General features: G+C 40.9%; 1 protein-coding gene across 1 annotated transcript in view; it reads right to left on the bottom strand.

The window, feature by feature from the left end:
* ITGA9 (integrin subunit alpha 9) overlaps positions 1-19,559 on the bottom strand; it is a 293,310-nt gene that overhangs the window by 46,567 nt on the left and 227,184 nt on the right. Inside the window, exons 22-23 of the mRNA XM_045007714.1 lie at positions 19,271-19,379; positions 16,239-16,346 (exon numbers count right to left, since the gene is read on the bottom strand). Coding sequence (XP_044863649.1) covers positions 16,239-16,346; positions 19,271-19,379 — 217 coding nt within the window. The remainder of the gene's footprint in view (positions 1-16,238; positions 16,347-19,270; positions 19,380-19,559) is intronic.

Consider the following 19,559-nt stretch of genomic DNA (forward strand, 5'->3'; position numbering starts at 1 on the left):
CGCAGACATAAGGGTGGCATGATATGGGTATTGCCACCTTTACTTTTGTGCTGCTGCTGCTGGTGGGGTGCTGCCTTCAGAGCTGGGTGCCTGGCAAACAGCCGCCGCTCTCCAGCTGCCCGGCTCTGAATGCAGCACAGAAGTCAGGGTGGCAATACCGCGACCCTCCTGAAATAACTTTGTGACCCCCCCCCTGCAACTTCCTTTTGGGGCAGGGCCCCCAGTTTGAGAAACGCTGGTCTCCCCAATTAAATCTGTGTAGCATAGGGTAAAAGCACACAAAAGACCAGATTTCATGGTCCATGATGCATTTTTCATGGCTGTGAATTTGGTAGGGCCCTACTTATAGGATATGTATTGTTGTTTTTCATAGTTGCCATGAGCCAGAATCTGCAGTACTTGTTGGGAAGGGGCGGTATGAAGAGGCTGGAGATTGGGGACCAATTTTATAAAGTGAACTAATGGGTTTATCATCTTTCTTCTGTTTCGCTCTAGAATACAGGGACTGTTTTGTAAAGAGAAAGGGTCTACAGGGAACAGGTAACTGCTGGGTGAGTCCAAGAATAGTCAAGCGATGCCCTGGCTGTTCTCCTGACTGCCAGGATCTTGCCACCTTCAAAATCATTACTGAGGCCCCTGTGCCAAAAAACACATCTAAAATTTGTATCTGCACAGACCTTAGGTGCACTTTGGACAAGTTTAATTTTCAACTCAAAGATCTTTGCAAAACAGGCATCGTTCTGAAGACAGCGAAAAAGCACAAGCTGACATACCCCATGCACACTTTCAAAGGGTTCTTTGAACATTTTATTCTAAGTGAATTATTATAACCATAAATTCATAGAATGATCTTATTTCTACAGAGACAAATTGTTCTTGAATATAAAACAATCCTGGCCATTTCAAATTCCTTCATGGCTAGACACGGTTTCTTACCCTGCAAGGTGAATTGCATGGCATAACACTGTGTTCCTGTAAAATTTTCTACAAGATGAAAATTTTAAAAGGACAGTGATGCATGTTCTCTCTATTTTTTATTTCAGCAGCTATATGTCATAGTCTACAGTGACAGACAAATGGAAGAAGTATGAAACCTTCAGTTTAGAACTGCACACATTCCTGCTACCCAGCAGTAATATGTGCGGATGGAAAAAAAATTGTCATTTTTTTTTTGGTGAAATGGAAATTTTCACAAAATTTCCAGCTCTGGGCTTTCAGTTTTAAACTGATTTTTTTGTAGGGGAAAGGGTGTAGTTTTTCTAATTAAAACCTGAAAAAAAAATTGAAGAAAATTTTCAACAACAGCTAAAAATTATTTGCATCAAAAAAATTTAAGGGAAAAAAAAATCATTGTCCAACGAGATCTACTTATGTGTTTTACCACAATGGACTTTTTTTTCAAAATGAGACAGACACCAAGAACAAAGCAACATTTTCTCCAAGATCCAAAATCTTATGAGGTTTATTGCAGGACTATTCTGACAGAAGAGTGATAGCTAACCATTAGAAAAACATTTTTCTAAACTGCAAACTTGAACTATGACTAATGTAATGTGTCTGTTATTCTTTCCCAATTTTACTTGCAAATGGACTTTTAAGTTTACTCAGCCATAAGGTGAAGGGTGAATGCACAAGAGTGATGAAAACTATTACAAATGCTGTTCATCTCTGACTGGCATTCTTCAATGCGCATGCATGCCTCTGCCTCTCCAAGATTTTCAAGAGTGAGTGGTGCCCCACTTAACACACATTAAAAAGGCCTGATTTTCAAAGAGTGGGCACTGAACACTTTCTGAAAGCATCCCCTTTAAAGAATCTCAGCTTCTCAACTTGGGCACCCGCAAACTGAAGCGTCCAAAATCACCAGGGGGTATACATGTATGCATTTTTTGTACACATATTACTATATAAATGCACATGCTCATATATATATGAATAGGTATACAGGTGTGAACATGCATATGACAAGAACTCTATCAGACTTTAAATAGTGCTGAGCATTATTTTGGTGCTCGATTGGAGCCTCAAGGCACTGCCACAATAGTTCTATTACTACTACTAATGAAGAAGCAGCTAGAAAAGCCAAGCGTCCCTTATTCCAGCACTTCCATTTATAAATGGCATACTATGAATGACAGGTCAGTCTCTAGCGTTGTAAATTTATTAGAACTGGTTGCTCCATTAAAGAGCTTGTAAACATGTTTGATAGACAACATTTAAATGACAGCTTATTCGGTGGGTATTTCTGCCAGCATTTTGTTGTCAGCACAAACCACAAAGCTCCTCAGAGACAGGATGTAACCATGTAAGAAAAAATTTGGATTACTTCATTCTTCAAGAATGCTGTATTTGCAACAGAGGAAGAAATTCCCATAGGATTTCTTTAATAGTCTTTGCATACTTGAACAGTCTCGTGGAGCAGGGAGCAAAGGCATAAAGTAGCAATGTATGTTAGTCATATCAAATTGCACTATCCTTAACAAAAATAAAGTCACTTATGGGGTCAAACAGTTCTGGATGTAACAACTCAGATATACTGCATATACCCAACATACGCTTCAAAAATATGTAGGATATTTTAATATTGTGTGGAACTGGTGCACTGATTTAATTTCTTAAATGGGGCTCATCCTTTCCAAGTTTTCCACACATGTTGGGGATTATGAAAGCACTTGGAATGGTAGAAGATGGTACCAGTGAAATGTGAATGTTATTCCCCATCTAGCAAAGAAAGAATGGGTAACAGAGACAACAAAATTAGAGTTTGAACTGCTACTGCAGTCCAGACATTTTAAATAAGTAGCTTCTATACCACTGGGTCTCAAACTTTTTTACTGGAGATCCCTTTCACATCACAAGCCTCTGAGTGCGACCCCCCCTTATAAATTAAAAACACTTTTTTATATATTTAACACCATTATAAATGCTGCAGGCAAGTGAGGTTTGGGGTGGAGGTTGACAGCTCGCAACCCCCCATGTAATGACCTTGCGACCCCCTGAGGGATCCCGACCCCCAGTTTGAGAACCCCTGTCCATATGAAGAGAGCCGGTTTCTAATCTAGGTCTAATCCAGGGTTTGCCTAGGAGAAGTAAAATATGTGGCACCTCATCTGGCACCCTCACTTTGTATGGTCAGGTTCCCCCACCTCAGAGTATCCACAACATCCACCTCTGTCTATCTGTGACTTCTCCTCCACCCCCAGATGCAGTAATTCTTCCCCTCACCTGTTGTTGGCCTTGCCTAGATAAGGATTTAAAGATGTGATGTTAGCACGTGTTAGGTAACACCTGCTAACTGACAATTTAAAAGTCCAGACTGAACTGACTTTAACGCATGCTAAACTGGTCATTGTAAAGCTCATATCCCTTCTAGACTTTAAGGCTACGTCTACACTACCCGCCCGGGTCGGCGGGTAGCGTTCGACTTCTCGGAGTTCGATATATCGCGTCTCATCTAGACGCGATATATCGAACTCCGAACGCGCTCTCTCGTTGACTCCGGAACTCCACCACCGCGAACGGCGGTGGTGGAGTCGACAGGGGAGCCGCGGACTTCGATCCCGCGGCATCTGGACGGGTGAGTAGTTCGAACTAAGGTAGTTCGAGTTCAGCTACGCTATTCGCGTAGCTGAACTTGTGTACCTTAGTTCGACCCACCCCCCCAGTGTAGACCAGGCCTAAGTTGGACAGTTTAGCATGCTTTAAAAGCCATATGCAGTTTCACATGTTATCAAGGCCACCTTGCATGGGCTGGCACACTAGGAGGTGGAGGTGATGTGCAACTTTCCAAAGAGGGAGCTGGGGAGATCAACTAGGGACCACAGGTAGGGAAGCAGGAATGATGCTCTGGCTTGGGGGTGGGGGCTCAAGTGTATGCATATGGGGAAAGGCCCATGGGGGAATGGGACAGAGGAAGAAGCCTGCCATCATGTCCAACCCAACATAAGTCTGATCTCCCTGCTAGAAATAAGCAGCTCAGTACTAATACCACGCTTAGTGTACACATGTTACAAACGAAACCTGGCAAGCAAATACAGATCCCCAGACCAGTTTTTTATCTTGGGAACAGCCTCCAGTCCCTGTAAAGAAATTCATCATTATGTCAAACCTAAGGGGTAAAGCAAAAATCCCAGGCCCCTTCCAGAAGCCTGATTCCCCTCTGACTTACACTGATGGCAAACAGAAGCAGCTTCATTGCGCTTGAAGATAAAAAGGAGAATCGGGCCTTGAATGTCTATGATGGAACCAAATCCACATTTGAGTGATTGTGGGGGAATATAGTTCAGCAATTTCAGGGAAACATCAAGAGTCATAAAATTTTCTGGAGGACAAGTTATAGAGGTTCGGAAAACACACTTGTGGTCTGAACATAAGTCAGTTGTTTCACAAAATTGTTAATACTGTTCATCTCTAAAACGGATGCTTTCCTCAGAAGTCCCAGGGTATCCTGGCTCCAGTGACTATGACTAAACCTTCCCTCTTGAAATTGGTGCCAGATAGCTTCTATGTACCTTTATTTTTTACCATTTTAAGTTACTTTATGTATGCCTGCGTAACAAAAGGCTGAAGTCTGCAAATTAAATAAGAAATAACAGATCCCCTTTCATCTGTCTGAAATGTAAAGCAGAATTTGTATGTCAGTATCAGGGAAAATTGTTTCATGGAAGTATCCCAACTCATTCATAATTGGTGTTAATTTTATATAGACAAACTGATATGAATGGTTAATTGAAAAAGTCATACATGTTCAGAGCTGAAGAGTATAAAAATATTCCAGACCAGGTCAGGCTAGATATAGTAGAAAAATAAGCTATGTAAGCATGTTATCTTAGCACTTGATGTACTTGCCAAAAATGTTTAATATTCATAGATAATAAAATATGTTTGAATCAGAACAGTCTGTTGATTCTGGCAATAAATTAAGAACCTCTGAAACAACAGAAAAGGATAAAAAAAATTAACCCTGGAAGAATTCAACCAACACAATGACAGCGATGTTGCTAAAGACAAAGGGGTAATCTAAGAACTCAAACATTGTCCTTAAATAGTGATTAAAAGTTGCAAAGTTAAATTACTATATGGAGATTCTACAAACACACAATGAATTCTGACAGTAAAATTCTATTGTAGGTTTGAGTACTACTTATTCAGCTAATAGTTAAAGGGCTAAATCCACAGATGGCATAAATTGGCACTGAATTCAATGGAGTTATGCTGATATACATCAGCTGGCTCAAATTGCATGCAAATAAACCTTTCTGACCACCAGTCAGAGAGATGAATCCTTAAGACTTATCCATTCCACCACACGTCGCCAAAAGTAATGTGGCCCAATCCTCAGCTTAAGTCAATGGAGCTTCATCAAATTATATTACCTGGCCACTATTTTTATGGTCTAACTATTGAAGTGTGTAAAACAGGTTATAAGATTTGAAATAAGAGCCAATGTAGTCTATTATTACATTCCACTGATATACCTTGTCCCTTCTCCCCGACCCCACACAATGAAATGTTCCTGCGGTTTTAGTTACTTTACTGGTTAATAACTGGCTAAACAAATGGATACTGGCAATCAACCTCCTTTAACCATACCACAATCACCCTTCTTTTTGAGGTAAATCCACCCATCTTCTGCTCTAGGGTTCCAGGAAATGGGAAGAGGAAGAAAGACTGACAGAGGATCCTGTTCATCTTCTGTAAACGTTAGAACTAGATCTGAGCAAAACTTTTCAGACCATGGGGATGGTAGGGGGTGTGTCCCAATGACTATTAAAGTATTTTATGCAAAGCAGAACAGCTTCAACAGGAAAGACTATCTTATAGCACAGGGGTTGGGGCTCTCTCCTACAGTGTGGGAGACCCACGTTCAAATCCTGTCCCCACATTAGGCAGAAGGAGAGCTGAACCCACATCTCTCACATCCCAGGGGAGTGCCCTAACTAATGTGCTACTACTGGAAGGTGGGCATCACCGTCTGCTCCTCAAGTTGTTTTGTGAATACAACACTTCGTTTCCTCTTACATCAAAAAGTGCCCTGTCACTAAATGGATTGATTAACAAAATGTTTCGTTTGACCCAAAAGTGAAGTTCTGTTGATATTTTTGGTTCATTGAAATTTTTCAGAGATATCTAATTTGGTTCAAGCTGAACCTATTTTTTCTTCCCTGAACTGACAGCAAACCTAAAAACCAATCATTTGCCCAGCCCTAATTAGAACAGACGCAGTTGGTAGTGTGTAAAATGTGCTAAGAGGTGGGCCTTGCTATCACATTGGTCTTGTGGGTTAAGAAGCAAGTCCAGCCATCCCCAGCTAACTACTGGGCATGTTACTGTCAAGCAGCAAGTGCTTGCTCGGGACACGTTCACTCCTGCTCAGAGAGGCAATTAAGTGCACACCTGGACTTCTGTTCCCTCAATCCACTTTGAGGAATCCTGTAGCAGCTGAGGCACTGGGCAGCTTTTCTGCTGCCTCTCACTGCTCTGGGCAGGGCAGGATTTGCAGCCCTGACATTTGCTTGCAAATACTAAGCAGCCACCCACAGAAGTATTTAATCCAAGAACTGGCGCCACATGTCTAGTTGAGCAAGAATAGCAAAAATATTCAGATTTAAAGTCCGTGACTCTCACAAGAGAAAGGTTCCCTACTGAGACAGAGGGCACCATTACATAAACAGAGAGAAGCAGCAGCGAGCATTAGTTTGATTTATTTTTATTGCCCACACGAAGTTTAGGCCTACAACTGAGCAATGCCATACATGGCAACCAAAAGGACAGTTTACACCTAACATTCACATGCTGTATATATACACCCGAGTCTTTAGCCGCTGAAATCCAGGAGGAAAGCACTGACATTTACGTTCTTCCTTCCTCTTATGTACTGTAAGAAGTCCAATCACCATATCATGTTGAACAAAGTTTAAGGTATATTTCTTTTAGAGAGCTTCTTCTATAACCTGCAAGCTAGGAGCTGACCCTTCCTTGATACCCTCCCCTCCATCCCAGCTCCTACCCAACTCAAATCAATCCCTTTCCTAGCTGGCATAAAAGCCCACGGTGTTTTTTAAACCTGCTTTGTTAATGTTATTACTTGGCTGGATGATCAGCAAAAGGCTCTGAAAACAAAGCAGAAAAATTGGTTTCCTTATGGAGTCTGAAAAGGTTACTTCTAGGGCACTCTCAGAACTCTCAATCTGCCAGGGTTTAGAGCACCTCACAATGTTTCCAAGCCCCACCGGGAAATTTTTAGCAGTGCTGTGAAAGGAGAGATCAATATCTGATAAACTGGAGGAGCTTTGCAAGAACCAAGAGAGTCTCTATTGTGCAACTTTCCTGATTTCTGAGCAGCTGAACCAAATGTTACTGAGTTATATTTAAACAGGTCTTTGGTTTTCCCTGAAAGACCTAGAAATCTACCTATAGCATTTTCATGCAACAGAGAAGAGACAGGCCTCCATGGTAAGGACTCTATATTGGCTACAGGACAGACAGTAAGACCCTGTAGTTCTCCACTGGCTTTCTAGCTTTCGGACCAAGCAGCATAGTCTATAGTGCCTACTATCACCATACAGAGTTTCTTTATGTCCTGACTTGGACTCAGTATTCATGGAATTGATAACTCACTATGCTACCTTTCTGCCTAGATTAAACAAAAAGCTGATCCTTCTTAACCTGAAGTGTTTTTAAGTTTTTATTTCTTTCTATCAGAAAGAGAGAGAACCCCCTAAAACTTTTACCTTACACTGTCAGCAGGGCCGGCTCCAGACCCCAGCGCGCCAAGCGTGCGCTTGGGGCGGCATTTTGCCGGCAGGGCGGCAGGCGGCTCCGGCGGACCTTCCGCAGTCATGCCTGCGGGAGGTCCACTGGAGCCGCGGGACCAGTGCGCCCTCCGCAGGCACGTCTGCAAGAGGTCCCCCAGAGCCGCGGGACCGGTGACCGGCAGCGCGCCCCCTGTGGCGTGCCGCCCTGCTTGGGGCGGCCAAATTCCTAGAGCCGCCCCTGACTGTCAGGATTGTTCAACCCTACCTGATAATAGTTTCATTTTATGGACTCAGGAACATTCTCACAAGGTTGGATTTCAACAGTTAGGACAGCCATCTAACATGACCCTATTGTTCCTATTCAGGCACAGGCATTTAACCCTATCCAGCCAAACAAGGAGGAACTTAATTTACACAATCACAATCACCTTATGAGCCACTTCCCTACTTTTAGTTGCAAAACATACATCCGTCCCAAATCTTGTCAAACTAGATGCTATTATAGCAAATTATTTGCAAATAAAAGGCTGACTCATAAATCAAAACTTACAGGAAACTTTTATGTTAAAAGAATTAATCATTCATTTCAAGTTTCCTTCCCTACTATTTTTGGCATGTTAAAGCTCCACCAATGGAAGAATGGGGAAAAGGATATTATTCTCACACTCCCTGAAACAAACAAAAAATGCTGACTCTGTCCTCCTGTGATTCAGTAATTCTTCAGGGGTGAATTCCCTGGCCAAGAAGCTTACAAAAAGTCTATTGTACATTCTTCACCAGGCCTCAGTAAAACTTCTGATTGCCATGATATATTCACAGCCTTCTGTTTCCTTCATGCATCCGAAAAAGGCTCACGTGATAAGACTTCTTGCTTCCTTCTGAGCAGCGGTGGCTCTAGGCACCAGTGCTCCAAGCGCATGCCTGGGGCAGCAAGCCGCGGGGGGCGCCCTGCCGGTCCCTGCGAGGGCGGCAGTCAGGCTGCCTTTGGCAGCTTCCCTGCGGGAGATCCCCGGTCCCGCGGATTTGACAGCAGTTCAGCAGCGGGTACGCCGAAGCTGCGGGACCGGCTGACCTCCCACAGGCGTGCCGCCGAATCCGCGGGACTGGGGACCTCCTGCAGGCATGCCGCCGAAGGCAGCCTGCCTGCCGTGCTTGGGGCGGCAAAAAAGCTAGAGCCGCCCCTGCTTCTGAGTGAAATCTAAATCTACACATAGGAAGAAGCAAATCAGCTCCCTTTACCAAGGCTCTGGGATTCCATATATTTCTACAGACATGAAGGAGCCATTCTCTCCAGAGAGAAAACAGCCACAGTGTAACTGACCCAAGGTGTTATTGAGGTAGTTTGGTATTCTGATTATCTTTAGGTCATGAGTAAAGTCTGTTGAAAAAATTGTAGTGATTGACAAATGTCACTTCTTTTTCTGTCTATAAACTGACCAATAGCAGTTTGCAGGTTTGTTGTGAATATTCAATACTCACAATTTGAACTTTGGTGATGTGTTTTAATTGAATACATAGGTCATTCCAGTTCCTTGTTTGGATAAGCATGACTCACAGTAATCAGTCTTTTTGGTGTAAGTACTTATATTTATAAATTCAAAATGTATTTTCCACAAAAAAATTCTTTAGCCAATATTCACCTAAAATGTGCTGCCTCCACGAATATTCTGTCAGCAATCTCATTCACTAGCATGTTTGGACAAAATGAACAACAAGGGTAGGAAACACGTTCAAAGGGATTTCATTTAAAAATTAAAACTAATAGTCATGGAGAACTTTTTAAAGCAAACATCCATCTCCACTCTCTATGGAAAGCACTACCGAGCACTGTATGCAAGAGTTGTTTTCTGCATCAAACATTGTACATGCAAATCTGACCAACATTGTATGCTGGTAAACTACTATTCAGATTCTCCCAGTAAACCAAAATGTCAAAAAATATTTATGGACAAATGCACCATGAAACCAGAGATAGTTCTGAGTTAAATCAATGATATTTTCATCCTATGAACAGACTACCTAAACTCCCTCATAGATTTCCACCACTATTTCAACAACCACCACCCATCCATCAAATTCTCTTTACAACTCTCCCACACCAGCATCAACTTCCTAGACACCACGATCAGCTTCACAATGGAACCTTACAGACAACTATCTGCAAGAAACCCATGAATCACCACATCTACCTTCAGAGATCCAGTAATCACCCCAAACACTCCAAGAAATCTGTTATCTACATCCAGGCACTCAGATATCACAAAATATGCTCCAAGGAGAAAGTTCAGAATACACATTTTAGCACACTTAAAACTGCCTTCACCAAACAAGGACACTCCACCAGAGAAGTAGACCTCATCTGGGCCACCCAAATACCCTGAGAGAACCTGTTTCAATACTGACACATGCTTCTGCTCCTCATGCTGATGGTAGGAACACACTCCTGGGAGATCTTTAAGAGTTATCTTTGGGATCCTCCTCCCTAGCACATAAGGGCCAGGCTCAGAGGAAGACATAATATGCCTGTCTTGTGGGATGACTTTAAAAGCAGCATACACTCACAGAACCCCTCCTGGCTGGTCTAGAACAGGGTATACAGGGCAGGCATGCTTTACTCCTCTACTAGATTAAAGGGTACCGAGGCAAAGGGAGATTCAAAAGATGATGTGGGGTGGCTCCAGAAAGGAAAAGATTTCCAACTGCCTTCTGTCTCCAAAAACATTAAATTAAATTGAAGTAGGCAAGAGGGTCAACAAACTATTGTGCAATATACTCCCTTGAGTGAATCACCTCTTCCATTATGGACACAGACCCCTGTGATTTCGAGGAACCAGAGAGGAAGGACAAATATGTGTGCATGTGCAGCATTCATTGCAATAAGCTAGCTGCGGAAGAGATGATCAGCACGATGGACCAAATTAATCCTTGGTGTAAATCTGGAATTTCCATATACAAATCTCATCTCAATGGTGGCCAGTAGCTTCAGAGTAAATAGCTGCCATGATGACAATGAGCTACCCAGAGTATTATCAGTGACATTTATGTCCTGGCATTCTCTTGCTGTGTGCATATAGTCAGAGCCAAGTCTTGAAATTTTAAAGAAAAGAAACTAAACAAATCTTCAATTGGCTGCCAACAAACAAGAGATTTTCTGCATGGGGATCAAATGAGAGAGTTCTGTTACTCTATCTAGGTGCCGTGTCCAGTAACATATCCTAACAGTCTATTCATATTCCTAATACAGCATTCAGATATGCACAGCCACTTTAAGTTAAGATGCTCTAATATTCTCCAATCACTTGAGATTTTGAACATCTGCAGTGAGGTTGCCAAACCTTAGATCCTTGACACAGAATGGGAGCAAGTCCAAGATCAACATCAGAAACCAGGACTATGTTTAAGTTTCTAGAATTCTAAAATTTCTTTTCACAGGGTAAATGAAGAAAAGTCTGAACCTGCTTGGGACTCTTCATGGGATGAGTGAATACATTTAACTCCTCCCTTTTGAGTGTTCTGGGCCTTGCCTGACTTATGCCTTGACGAATGCAAGGAAGCAAGCAATACACTGTACAAAAAGGGATTTTAAAAAGTAACCTGGCATCAACCAGCAAAGACCTGTGACCTTGGGATTTATTCCACTTGAGTTTTTGTGTTTCACTCTTCCCATGAGGAGAGTAATGCTGAAATGAACATTTTTGTTGCTAAATTAATATGCTATCTTGGAATACAATATTTATTAATTTCTTCCCCAGTAAATTTGTTCTATTTTTTTTACCCTAAATACATCCATTTTCTTCTAATGGTATGATACAGATTTCACCTAATCACAGAACACCAAAAACTTCTGTGAAATGAAGTTGCAACCATGGGGAAACCCCTCAAAGATTTTTTGTAATTTTGCCTGTTGTTCTTTTAATCAGTACGGGCTTTTTATCTGTTCCTGTTGAAGGGCAAAGGGAACTGCATATCAGAAAGGAATAAGGAACTCGAGAGGAAGAACAATCTTGCAGTTAAACCGCTGGACCAGGACTCAGGAGATCTGGGTTCAGTTCATTTGGGTAAATCATTTAATCTCTCTGTATCTCAGTTCCTTATTTGTATACTGGGGATCATAGGAATTTCTTTTTCTCACCCTTTGTCTTGTCTATTTAGATTACAAGCTCTTTGGGCAGGGACTGTCTCTTACTATATGCTAGGCCTCAATCTGAGTAATAACAATAATAGTACTTTTCATAGTCAAAATTTTAGTCCAACCAAACAGGCTCTTTAAGTACATGATTTTGTTGGCCTGCATGTTGCTCATAACACTTAGATCTTCCCAGAAATCCAAAAACATGCATACAGCTCACTCCAGTTTAAAACAATTCTGCTTTGATTCTAGGACTCGCTTGAATGGAGACTGAAAAATCTGGCAATCCTACAAAGCATGGCCCCTCTGGATGAAGGTTCTGCCTGCACCAGATTTGGCTTCCAGTTTAAACAGACAAACTCATTTTCCAACTGTTAGTCTCTTGACTTTCACAAGCATACATACTTTTCCTAAAAATAAAATAAATATGAAACGAGCAACGTGATCCAGCTCCATAGAGCCGCCTGATCAGAGTAATCCACAACTGTTAATTTAACAATCGCTTCAGGAAATCCCATGGTTAATTTGGTACAGACACCCATGTGACCATCCATACAGATGAAGGCTTGTTGGTTGACAAGTCAAACTAGCTCTCTATTCCACTCCTACAAATTTGTTGGAAGCTCTTTATTACTTCAGTTTAAAACCAAAAGCCACAAGTTTATTAAGCAATGTTTTCTTTTGTAGGAAAGTATGTATGCTAGTGGCTATAGCTGGGGCCTGGGAGGCAAAATTCCAGAGTTCTGTTAACTCTAACCCTAATCTGCATGATTTGGGACAAGCTATTCTCTAGCTGTGTGTAGCCACCTGTATGATACATACGCACTCTTGCAGGGGAGTTGAGACACAATGTTTGTAAGTTATTTTGAGATCTTTGAAAGCCAGGTGCTACATAAGTACAAAGTATTATTAAATGCTTTCTATTTATCTACCTTAGGGTTTGATACTACCATCCATCACTGTAGTATCTGAGCACCTTCCACATAAAGTCAATAGCAAGAGTAATGTCCCAAATGGACTTCATGGGAATCCTTGGCGTGTCTCCCTTTTTGGGGTAAAAACTCTGCTCAGTTAGAATTCAAGGCTTTGATATTTTACTTTTAGTACAATTCTAATGTTGGTTTTGGCTTTATTGTTTAGGTTGATTTATTTCAGGCTGATTGATTGGGGGTTTAGGAGTAGGAATATTGTGAGTTCCATTCTAGTGGTGGAAAAGCCTTTTGGAAGAGGAAGGTTTTTCAGAATTTCCTAAAGACAGTCAGACTCTGGAATTGTCTTATTGTATTCATCTTAGTCTTTTTGTGCAGTCAGGCAATGCAATATAAGCTGCATAAATGTTTGCCTAAGATGAATTCTCCTGCAACCCAATAGTGCATCTCTGTCTGGGATTATATAGTAGTCTCAAACAAACTATACAAAAGTCTATTTGTTCTATCAGCAATAATCCTCTGGCTTTGTGACCACATGTGAGAGTAGACACAGTTTCCTAACAAACATTTGACTTCTGCACAAATGCTTATTCTCTGTGCGGAAGACTTGGCTTATGACCTTTGGACAACCTTTTGTTATGGTAACTGGAAATCAGGATATATTTAGCACAGTCTGGTGTGGGGAAATTAACATCTCTAAAATGGACAGACTAGTTATGACGACCAACCGAACTGCCTCTTCAAGAAACACAGGAACAGTATGTAATGCAGGCTCCTCTCCTTCCCCTCTGCTTATTGCTGTATTTGCTTCTCCAAACTGTAATTAACCCGCTGATGAGGAAGGAAGCACTTACCAGCACTTCCTTGCTGGGTGGGTGGGGAAAAGAGGACAATGGAGGGGGTCAAGGACAAACAAGTAGTGTTATTTGGGTGATTTGGGAAGTAAAAGGCAGAGAGCTGCAGTGAGCATTCTAGCCTTTGGTATCTGAGATCATTACTGCATTGTTGGGAAATAAAATCTTTTAGAAGAGTTTCTGCAATAAAGCAAAAAGCTCAGAGCAACAGACAGGAGAAACATGCTATCTGTTTTAAAGGGAGTGAGATAATCTTGTCTACAAATGCCTCCAGTAGACACAGACAGTTCTAATGGGCTGTATCCAACTCTCTTCGTATTATTTTTGTGACTGAATTATGGAACAAGAACCCAATCCACACAATATAGAACGATTGGCTCATAGCACAATATAGATTACGCTGTACTCTATATGCATACTGAACACAAATGTGCATCATAGTTACTCTATGTGCTTGCATCCATAAACTGCAATGCTGTAGTTTACAGTAAATGGATCAAATCAACTTTGACAGGCAGGCACAAGTATTAAATGGCTTTCAGAAAAATTTGTTCTGCCATCAAAACTTAAGATGCCAATGTAATGAATTTTAAGAGTAAATCCTGGCAATTCACCACCGATTATTCACATTGTTTACGCAACTTTATAAACATTCTTATTAATAATCACAACTCTATCCATTTTGAAAGATCTGATCATGTTGACTTCTAAGAATGTGAAAGCAAAAGAATAACTTTGCTATGCATTGCTCTGAAAGGGACACTATTCCTCGGCACAACTGCATCAGCTGATGTTTGTGCTACCAGAAGTACAGACTGATCAGAAACATCGGAATCGTTAGTAAATGTGTTTACAAAAGTCTTTTTGCAAAACAGCTACTTTTGACCCATTTTCCAGAGTTCATTCCAGTCTGCTGTTTTTGGATATAATTTGTTTTTTAAAAGGGTGTTTGTTCTGCACTATGATGCCTCAAAAGTTCAATGGCTTAATTTTCCCTTTTCAGTCAATAAAACCTCGGCAAGGAGGTAGGGTGGTCTTGTGCTTAAGGCACTGGACACAGACTTAGGAGACAGATTCAATGCCCAGCTCTGACACACACTTCCTGTGTGACATCAGGCAAATCACTTAATCTCTCTGTGCTTCAACGCCTCATCTGTAAAACACTTCCCTACCTCCCCGAGAGTTTGTGAGAATAAATTCATTAACGCTTATGAGAAGCTCAAATACTACATGGGGGCCATATACCATAATCTTCTTAGAAAGATATATAGAGAATAGCAGTATCAGTGAAAACATGCCCCACAATCCCACAAGCGGACATTGCTAGACAGCTGGGCAAAGTGAGTGTTAGTGTTAAACAAGTGCCTACATTTCCAACACATCACGGAGCCTAATCGTAAGAATCCAGGAGGTCTATGAGAATTGCATGACCTCAGCACCTCTCAGGATTAAGCCTAAGTTTGGAACTTTGTTCTAAAAGGCTTTCATGACTTTACCATCTGCCCTGGCACCCATAACTCAGTCCTTTGGGGAGCAAGTATTAAAGTTTACGGGCATAAACCTGTAAATGCCAAAAGACAAATGCCACATTGCACAGAGTGAGCAATGTGACACTGAGTCTGGACTGTCTTCTGCATTTTAAACTAGGCTGAACAAAGCATTAAAAAGGCCTGGGAGGTAAAAAATCCTGCAAGGGCTGGAGGATGGGCTCAATCTGAGCAACTCTGGCAGGTAACATGATGCTGGTTCTTCCCTCCCTGTTTCTAGATTCTTCTACAAATATCCAAACTCTTCAAGGCAAAAAGCCTGGGGAAGGGGCACAAGCAAAGCAGCAATGCAAGGTGGGCTTTTCCACCTGCTATTGCTTTGCACCAGCCACAAACTGATTGGCATGTACAGGGATGTTGGTTATGTGCGAAAGAAAAGCTCATTGGATATCCATTTGCATGGTTCCAATGACACAAACACCTGCATTTGGGTCGTGCAATGGCTGCAGCTACTTTTCCAGCCAAAAGGCTAGAAAAGCAGCCACACATGCAGCCTCCTGACTTACCTGTGAGTTGGGTTGTGCCTTTTCTGCACAGTTTCCCACACACATCCAATTACTATGAATTTGTACAGGGGAGGAGTGAATCAGCTCCCTAGCCAACTCTTCCTTTCAACATCTCATCGATACAAAACATGATAGTTTAACATATTAACCCAAACTTAAAAAAACCCAAAAGTGAATCCTATGTCAGAACACTGGCATGGGGTGGTTTTCTTGGTGGCAGACACAGATTTATTTTTTTTTAATCATCAGGCTACTAACATTTGTAAGCAACCAGTCAAAAACCCTGTTTGTGTTAATGATGAGGTATAATATGATATAAATGTTATATTCAGTTTTAAGTTTCCTATTTAAAGGTGATTGTACAGAAAACTGATGTAAATGAATATGGATTGGCTTTATATCAGACTCCACTAGAGAGCAAACTATTTAAATCAGAATACAGTTAGCGTTTGATCTTACTTAAGTGAGAAAAACTGGGCGTTTCACCACTGGAGGAAAAGTACAAAAAGTACTCACCATCATCTGCTGAATGTGAAAAGTTTCAGCCCCACTGGCAGAGAGGCGGTTAGGAAACAAAATGTCAACAGAAGATTCGGGGAGTGTGCTTGGTCCAGCGTTGTAAACCTTGAAGTGTGAAAATATGTATAAATACAAGTACATATATTAAAGATCATGAATATAAAATTATTGCAGAACTGTAATTCTCTTCATTGACATTACACACTTAGAGTGAACATGGATTACAGATATATTTCCAAATTTCACTCATGTCCCTAATTTTTTCAGTCTTCGCTAAGAACTGTTATATAAAGCATGGGATACTGCAGCAGGGGTTAGTTTAATTTTTGCTCTTTTGATATTTAGTATTTTCACCCACAGTGTGCACTATACAGTGAACAGCATTGATGTACAATGGCAAGTAATTAAAAAGCCAGTTACCAACATAAATTACATGTGGCTTTTGTCCATTATGTGGAGACCCGGTCAATGATTACATTTTGAATGCTTCAATAATGCTGTCTAGAAGAATGAAAAGAGCATTGCTTTTCCTACCAATGTTGTTCTTTTCCATTATGGTAACCATTGCATTATATTTTGTGTGTGTTTTTCTTAACGAGCACAAACCAAAATGGAATGATGAACTTGACTACTGGAATTCTGGGTTTATTGACTGTGTTGATAGGAAATGCACTTGAGCAACCTTAATTCAGTTCAAGATTTGAGGGGTTTCAACAAAACAAGGTTTTTTCATGGAAACATGTTGACTTTTCATTGTAAAACCAAAGAGTTTCCAGCCCCAAACTGAAAAGTTTCAGGCATAACAAACAAAACTTTTTTCCTCCCCCCAAAAAACTCAAAGATATCCATGAAAAAATTCAGTTTTTAAAATATGTTGTCTACATTTTTCATGGGGAGGGAAAAAACATTTTCTGACCATCGCTAATACATACACATAGATAAATGTTTATATAATCAAAATATTAAACAATCCAATTAAAAACATTCAGCTATGTTGAGATTTCTTTGTCTAAATATATAGTGATCCACACCAGCATTGTTGTGAGTCCAAGGGACTATAAATATTAAAATATCAAGTCTTCTTTCTTGAGGCATTGTATATATTTTGAGGAATGCATGAATGATAAAGGGGACTGGTGTAGAATGCCAAGGCTTTACAAAAGCCCTGAGGCACAAGAAAGGAGAGGAGGCTCCAACTACAGTGGAGCAGAACAAATACTGCATGAAATGTGAGCCTAATGTAACAAATTAGAAATTTAAAAAATGGATAATCCCACCATGATAAGGAAAAACAGTTCATGAATAAAAGGTATTTGGATTACACAATACATTTGACTCAATGCAGATTTTCACATACAAAAATCGCCCCAAACCTTATGAATTTTTAGCAATTCATCTTTTTTCTGTTGAGAAATTGTTACTTTTCTCCATCTGGAGAAATTTAATAAATAGCGGGAAAATCATTAAACACAATTAAACAAATTGTGATACAAACCATGCTTTACCCATTACGAAACCCTACCCTCTCTCTCCCTCACACACACACACACACACACACACACACACACACAGAGTCCGAAGTTTACCATTTTACTGGAGGGCAGATCTGTGACTTGTTATAGTATCATTTTCAATTTCTATATGAAAACTCTCTTATATTGCAACTTGTGTTTGCGTGAGAGAGATCAGAAGGGAGGGAGGGATATATTATCAATGTATAAATTCTATTCCTATACTTTATATAATTTTCTTTTATTGAACGTAATCATCTAGTCAAAACATCAGTACATCTGGTCTTTATCTGTTTTCTAACCAATAAATGACTATGGAAAAACTGCAAATCCTCAAGAATGAATTGAGAGTCACAGGCACTAGAAGTCTGGTTCACAAGAGCTTTTACATCCTGAAATCCCAGTTTGAACACCCAGCTTTTACTCCTTTTTAATAAATAGCTATGGGCAGTGCATGACAGGAGGGGCTTAACTGCTCTGGACTACAGCCTGCCCCTAGATGGAGACATGTGTTACCCATTATGAGTTAAGTGGCATCATGCCTAGGAGGACAGTGGAAAAAAGGGAAAATGAAAAGCTATTGTTTACAATATTCTATAAAATGATCCCCCACCCTCCCATGTCTGTATGATTTGTCATCCCCTACTTCCATCTAGTGGTCAAAAAGGATTTGTAAAGATAAAGTGAGATGAGTTCTTTTTGGTCCCATCAAAAAATCTTGTTTTAACATGCATCCCACAGGTTACACTGCACCAGGAAGCTACGTCATCCACATGAAAAGGATGATCCCATACACGTGCACAGGTAATTTTGAGATCCTGTGTGACGTATTTAAAATGAACCCTTCTCACCTCTACCCTTTGTTGTTAAACTCCCACATTAGGGTGACCAGCTAGCAAGGGTGAAAAATCGGGGGGTGGGGGATAATAGACAAAGCCCCAAATATCAAGACTGTGCCTATAAAATCGGGACATCTGGTCACACTATCCCACACAGACACAAACAAGCTGCACAGTTCTGGCCCATTCTTTGCACTATTCTGTAGTAGGGAGCACTGTGTACCCCGTGGTGTTGACATTTACATGCAGCAAGCCTTGATTCTTTTGAGAGGGCACTTGCTCGGCCTCATGAATGAATGCTGCCTATCCTTCTGTTTAACTGTAATGCCACTGAAAATAGTGGCTCTTCCCTTTGGAATCTTGGGACTGAATCTGAGATGTGACACTTGAACGAACAGAACTGTTCACTCTGCATGTGATGAAAGGGGGGGAAAAAAGACCAGACCAAACAATGGAAGCTCCCTGCCCATGAAACTGTGATGCCCTATTTCTAAATCTTTTAATAATATATGAAGATAAAGAAAAACACCATCCCTGGAGACTATTTTAGTCCACTGTGAATACAGCATCCTAAAACGTATGTATGACACACTGTTCTGAGATAAGGAAATGTGCACCAATCTCCCCACAAAAAAATGTGCTGTCAAGAGAAGAAGCTGTAAAGGTGGATCAACTTTACCTGAAGAGTGAAGTTGAGAGGCTGAAAAAGACATTCATAATTATCCAGCTGAACAAAATTGGATGCTTCCACAGACCTTCCATAGACAAAGGAAGTCGGGGAGACAGTTCTGAAAGGTTAAGACATGAATTCAGTCATCTCCATCTCTCTTCAGTGTGAGATACATTTGTGGATTGAAAGTGCAGTGCAGAGTTCATACAGCTTGGTACAAAGAGTTAGGAGAGGTGAGTCAGGGGAGCCCTTCCCATCCTGTTGTCTATACTTTGTTTTATTCTCAGCAGTAGGTCAG

This window comes from Mauremys mutica, chromosome 2 (genome assembly GCF_020497125.1).
Source record: "Mauremys mutica isolate MM-2020 ecotype Southern chromosome 2, ASM2049712v1, whole genome shotgun sequence".
Taxonomy (NCBI): domain Eukaryota; kingdom Metazoa; phylum Chordata; order Testudines; family Geoemydidae; genus Mauremys; species Mauremys mutica.